We start from the raw sequence: 6554 nt of genomic DNA on the forward strand, positions 1-6554 counted from the left end.
CACCGGGGAAAGAGCTGGCTTTTTGTACCTCCTGGAAGCCGTTTTTAATGAAGCTAAAAGAAATTCTCTCTTGGGGATGCGGTGCTCATACCCAGAGGGTTGGATGTCGATACTAAAGTTCTATGATTTTCGGATCCGTGGAAAGTTTTGATAGAATCTGATACGTTGTGCAGTTACATACGACGTGCAGCTGTCAAAACTGGTTAACAGTACGCGGAGGCATTTAATATTCCTGATACTGATACATAGTCGTACGTTTTGTGACGGAGTACTGATATGAGTGTTGGAGGTAATGATTAACCCGCGATGTAAGCTTCTGAACTTTGATACCTTAGAACGCTGATTCCTGTAAGACCTACATTTTGGCTACGATCTTATCATAGGTATTGCGTGACTGGAACAACACGTTCTATTGGTCAGCTGGAAGTCGACAGATCTTGGTGCAACAGCATTCTGATCCTGGAAACGTTTTGGCTAGTCATAATCTCAAATCTGCCAGGGAAAGAGGTATAAAGCAACGAGTTCTGTCGCAGGACAAAACATTATCCGAAACTAATAGTAATTATTTTACTAGGTGCTTCGAGTAGAAATCGGAAGGCCGAAGTGGCAGTGATTTGAGTCTCCGAAAGAGACGAAAGAGAGCGATTGACGTCGCTGTGTGCAGCGAGGCCGACGTAGCTCTTGTGTTTAGAGGAAGCAAAACGAAAGCCACTAGAACCAGTACGAGTGTAGCGGATCGCAATCCGCTTACTGCTATAGAAACCACAACCTTAACCCAAGGCAAATAAACTGTTCCTATCAAAATGTAAACTTTATTCCTTTATTTTATCTACGATAGAGCAGCCTATATCTAAATTTTAGAATTTCCTAATTAAATAGTAAAACTTAAATAAAGTGCGTAACCACTGGCAGTCCAGCCACGTAGGGCCTCTTGTTAAGGTGTAACCACACATTGTGTGGTCACAACATCTTGTGTGACCCACCCCTTCATGTAATCCCGTTACACAGCGTCCATGGTACATCTCTGTTGAGCAGAGAGGGCGACTGTATGTCGTTGTCCCCAGAGTGTATCTTTGGCTTAGCGGTAAGGAGCAGCTGTGAACTGTGATCTTCTGTGTCAAGATAGGGGAAAGTGGAAGCGACTTGGTGTCGCAATCTGCGGTGAAACTGAAGGGCGATTGTAAGTCGCGATGAAGTGTCGAGCCCTGAAGATAAAAAGAGTAATATACTTTGTCACGATGTGACGGTCCCGCTGAGTCAGCACGACCATGTTACGGGATCACCGTCCGAAAATATAAAGTTCATCGGCTCTTTGGGCAGAAGCTCTTTTATAGCTAAATGTTTTATTCTTAAATGATATGTGCAATAATTTGCACGGCGGTGAGGGCCCCGATATATCATGGGTAGTAATCAAGGAGAAGCTGGCATCGTGGCTATGCACAAACCTAGTTTGATGAAGTTTTAAAACCTTAGAATAATTACGCGTTGGCATTTCAGTCTTCGCCGTAGCGAGGTTTGATATAGTGTCGCTCAGCAAGTGTTTGAAAATTGAGTTAATATGAGACAGAGGCTCTGGCCAATCATCAATAGCATTCATATCTGCGGGATCTGTCCCTTTACTTGGCGCCAATAAAGCACTTGCAGCAATAATTCATTCTCTGTTCAACATCAAATTTTCCGCGGATTGCGATTTTCTCGCTTTGGCATCAGTTTTTACTTTTAAAAGGAGCCAAATCTGAGGCGTTTCTTTGTTATAAAAAACAAACCCGAAACGTTCCATAAGACTCGATCCCTTCTTTTACACGTCTCCAATCAACAATCTTTGCAGTGTACTTCGTTCGGTCTTTCGACGGCGTTACGTGTTGTATAAGTGAGTAGAATCGGTAAATTGAGGGAGGTCTGTTGACCACTACCATGTTTACTTGCTGTAATGCTACCGACTACTATATTATCTCCCAGTTGATTATAAATAGTGTCGACAGAGACATCAATGTCCACAAAGGACATTTACACTCGGGGATGTTAGCGATGGAAGAAATAATCAGCTGGTTGGCTCCGGGTATATAGCTTGCCAGCTTTCGGGCTTTCCTTGTGTCCAGGAAATTTAAAAATGATGCAGCGACTTTGGTACAATTTGATTATGTCTAACACGGATTGTGCATCATGACCACCAGTTGCTAAACAAAGACTTCGTCGATGATTCATTGGCTAGTAAGGCGTGATGCGGATTTTAGGCTATAGGTCTGAATCAATGTAGCGTGGATTAACGCATTTGTTTATCGATCTTATATTGATTAAGAGCTCTAAAATGAAGGCAATACGCTACCAAGAATAAAAAAATCGTGCACTTCATCAGGTGCCAAGCACGTCAGACTATAAAGTGGCTCGGAAGAAAAGCGTCACGGACACCTCAGACGCCGTCTCTCGCGGTATAGCGGCGCAGCATTGTATAATAATTTCAAATGCGCTAACTTATACAATGTAATGCCAAAAATCGCAACAGCTAAACCAAAAAAAGATTTTAGATTTAGCAAAGTATGCTAGACATTTAATCAAAAACCAGCATTCATGCAGGCGAACAACTGCCAGAATCTCTTTGGCCTTTACTGATGCGGCGAGTTGACAAAGTTGAGGCTAAAAGTTTTCTCAGCAGAGACTAATCATATATGGCGGAGACATGAAAACAGGCGTAGGTATGTGCTTTTGTGTAACTGTGTCTTAACGACTTACATTCAAAATTCATGAAGAATCCGATTTTAACCCCTCAAGCATTTTTTGCTTTCACTATTCATTGAGTGCAGGTTTCAGACAAATAACGACGCAGCTACGGATGTGGCTCCAGCCATCCTTCTCGCCCACAAAATGAGGACTGAACCTTGGAATTTTCTTGGAGCTGATGATCAAGCTCGCAGCCAAGGTCTAAAGGCAAAAGCGCTCGCTGGGTACGTAACAGCAGGTACCGCCCAGACAATAAAGCCATACCTGACCTGAGAGTCCACCGTCAAGGATTGTAATAAGGAGATATCCTGGGTATGCACATGTAAATGTATGAGCCGGGCATTTACATGATACCTGTCTAATGATCATAAAGCACAAGCTGTGCTATTCGCGGCTTACGTAGAAGCACCACCACCTCTGATGTTTTTGGCCCAGTCAACGGCTGCATGGTATCAACCGTTGCCGCTGTATCTCAACGAAATAGAGCCTTCATCCAAGGGTGCAATGATCTACATACGCAACGTCAACGAAGTAAATCCCACAGAAGACTTAAAAGCGGCTTTGACCAGTTGGCGCTGCTGTCGATCGAGCAGATCAAGATGGTAAAGCAGGCGTGACGCAATGCGTGACCAAAATGGTTCAAGGTGCATGGTAAAGTTGAGACAAGGTAATGATGCTGATTGGAGCCAAGAATTACCAGTTACGATAAGAAGTACAGCTTACGATCGTGCAAGAAGCACTATTTGTACTTGAATGGACTCTTAAGGTTTAGCTGGCCCGACCTTTAGTCACGCTTTGATGGCAAAAGGTGACATTACGCGATCACATCTGCCTCAATAAGCAAACTATCTGCTTATATGTCTACTTATGATGTCTCCTGACGATCGAGCAGTGGAACATGTTGAAAGGATGCCGTCAATGAGGTGTTTAAAGCGCTAGAAGAAACGTAGCGATGCCGCAAGTACTAGCACGATGATTCCGGAATAGGAACCGTTCGTAACGTCCCACTTGAAAGATCAAGGGCAAGTCGAAAATGTTCGCACTTGCTGTCGGTAACAACGCTCTGCCAGTGGACGCCAAAAGCTCGATCCGGGAGAATGACGCTGGCCGATGTTTCTTCAATGGCCCCACACTGCTGACGAACCCAGTGGGGTGTTTGTTAAGGTTTTGGTATGTCGCCGGATATCGGACGATGGGCATTGCCAGATAATATCGCTGATTATAGGAACAATTGCTACCGATTGAGGTAGGTTTTAACGACATCGACTACGCACCAGCACTGGCACTGATCCTAATCTGATTCGAACGGCTGATTGTAAAAGAATACTGTCTCACCATGCTCAATGGTGAATTGGAGTTGATAAAGAGCAACGAAGTGAAGTTCTCCGCCGCCTTTATGTACAACGAGCTTGTGACTAGATAAGAATTGGGTGACGAGAACAGTGCAAGATGAAAGAGGTAATCCCGAATGTGATGAACTCGAATACAGACACAGTCTCGCGAATCGTCGCATCGTTACCACCGAAATTATGGTGGGTTTTCATGCACGCTTTAGTCATCTGACGCTGGTCACCATCAAGCGCATGGCAAAGAACACTGTTTACTTTATCAGGATCTTGGAAAGAAAGCGTATGCAATGTTGAGGGCAATCAAGCTTGAGCAAAGTAGCCGGTCAATGTCACCGGAGATCACGTACCGATTAATCAAGTCGAACGAGTCATTTGTAACGACTTAAACGGTCCGATGACGCGGCTTGATCACCAATGTAATCATTTCATTGTCAACTTTGTAGACCACAAGTCCAATTACTGTGAGGCATTTCTGTCGAATCCGAGAATTAGTTGGCTGACGTATTCACGTTATCCGCCCGGATGGCGGAGGACAACATCAAAGCACGTCTTTTGCAGAAAACAGAGCGTGCTGCCAAGATTCTGAAGGCTGAAGCTGCAAACGGTTTAGCGGAGCGAATGTGCCTCACGGTTTCCAACACGACTTTATATAGGAATGCCGTTGAGTTTCTGGGGTGACGCGCTGAGTACGCCACGAACTTCTTGTACCGAATCTCATCTCGTGCCAATGAGGATAGGAATTTTGGCTTGGAAATCGCGGATCAAGTACGCGATTCGATCAAAGGAGAAGCTCCGGTTCAAACTTAATTGGCGAAACTACTTCCACACATGACGAAGAAGAGAACGATGAAAATGACGATAATTTTTACCACGAGCGGGGTGGAATGCAAAATACACGCGCCCAAACGTCATGCCCGCTGTATATTGCACGACACGTCGGACATATCCGTTAATAAGGGCTGACTATAATCTAGCTAAGCGTACATTTCGGTGCCTTGCCTTAGTGGCACCGATAGCACAAGCCCTGAGTGCTAGGTCATGGCAAGGCGGATGAATCACCGCTACGGCTGTGCTCATACCGACGCCGACTTTGCAGCTAGTGACTGCAACAATCGTCCGATCGAAAAGTGTAAAGCAGATTTCTTTGACACTATCGACAAACGAAGCAGAAAAACGATGGACGCTTAAGAGCTACTCGAGCTGAAGGATATACTCGGTGAGCTGGAAAGCCACCAAGTTGTCTATGAACATGCTGATGGTCAAACGAGCGGCTATCATGTTAGTGCAGAGCGAAACAAGCTTGGCCAAGGTGAAACATATAAACGTCAAGCTCAAGCTCATCCATGACACGCATCGTAGTGCCAAAGTATGTCGCTAGCGACGTAATGCTTGTGAGCCAGCAGACAAATTCGCTGCCGGCTCCACAGATAAAAGAACTTCCAGAAGAAGAAATTCGGACTCATCGACATCACGTAATATAGGAACCTCGAGGCCCTAGAGAGATGTGTTGAACATTAATGGAAAAGCCAGTATACGTGCAAGCCAGAATTGTATGGGTCTTTACGATATGTCCCGAGTTGACAACGGCTAGGACTCGCAAAGGGATAATTCGATGAAGCATAGAGTTTAGGACCAATCACATCAGCCATAAGCACCACGCCTGTATCTGCTTTTAGTTTTTGTGACTCGAAGTACGTCAACATTTTTGCTCGAGATCGAGCCAATGTCATTGATGCTATGTAATTGAGCTGATAATACGAGAGGTGTATCTGTAATCTTCGAAAACCTGCTCTACTTTACGAGCGAAATTCTACATGGCGGTAAATCAATTTGCTCGCCACTATTTCGAACAATCGATAGCTTGAAACGAGGTAAAGTTCTTGCTACATTACTTTGCAAGACATGCGCTTTTCAAAGCTATAGCGATATACTACACAAGCCTATGACCAGCACAGACCAACATAGATACTGACATTAAAACAGTCGAAGGTGCTTCATCATGGAAAACCGATTGCGTAAAGCTCGCGCAAGCAGTTTAACAACAAGCATCATTTCTTTTTTCTGCCGAGCATAAGGCCGAAAAATTACCATTTAACGCGCTGTAGGCGAATGAATAAAAGATATAACGCGACCTATAAGTACGTCACACCTGATCGATAGTCTCTTGGGTACTTTGAGAAACGCATCGTTAGTGCATCGTTCCCGGGAAAACCTGTAGCTCTGAGCACTTTGGCAAGCGTGTGGAATTATAGCCAAATGCTTTAGCTTGAGTTGTTGCTGACGGAGTGGAATGAACTGTGGAAGATAGATAGATAATGCATTGTTGGCATCAGACGTCCAAATCTCCAGATAATAACATTCTTAGAAACTGCTTTTATCACGTTCGATACTCTGGCTATCTGTCGCTTGCATTATCACAGCAATCTCAGTGGTAGATAATGGTGCTCAGACCAGAACGCCAGGAAAACATCTGAACAACGTCTTCAG

The 6554-nt window shown here is 44.4% G+C and overlaps 2 protein-coding genes across 2 annotated transcripts; one reads left to right on the forward strand and one right to left on the reverse strand.

The window, feature by feature from the left end:
* Positions 1-1613: 1613 nt before the first annotated feature.
* Positions 1614-2514, reverse strand: PHALS_15408 (uncharacterized protein). The gene has a single exon (XM_036407415.1). The coding sequence runs from the start codon at positions 2005-2007 to the stop codon at positions 1813-1815; it is 195 nt and encodes a 64-aa protein (XP_036263121.1). The 5' UTR covers positions 2008-2514; the 3' UTR covers positions 1614-1812.
* A 2075-nt stretch (positions 2515-4589) lies between these two features.
* PHALS_10100 (uncharacterized protein) lies at positions 4590-5020 on the forward strand (the record flags this gene model as incomplete). Its single annotated transcript, XM_024725464.1, has 2 exons — positions 4590-4697; positions 4805-5020. The coding sequence occupies 2 exons, from the start codon at positions 4590-4592 to the stop codon at positions 5018-5020; spliced, it is 324 nt and encodes a 107-aa protein (XP_024576239.1).
* Between the last annotated feature and the right edge of the window lie 1534 nt (positions 5021-6554).

Source organism: Plasmopara halstedii (genome assembly GCF_900000015.1).
Source record: "Plasmopara halstedii genome assembly, contig: Scaffold_444, whole genome shotgun sequence".
Taxonomy (NCBI): Eukaryota; Oomycota; class Peronosporomycetes; order Peronosporales; family Peronosporaceae; genus Plasmopara; species Plasmopara halstedii.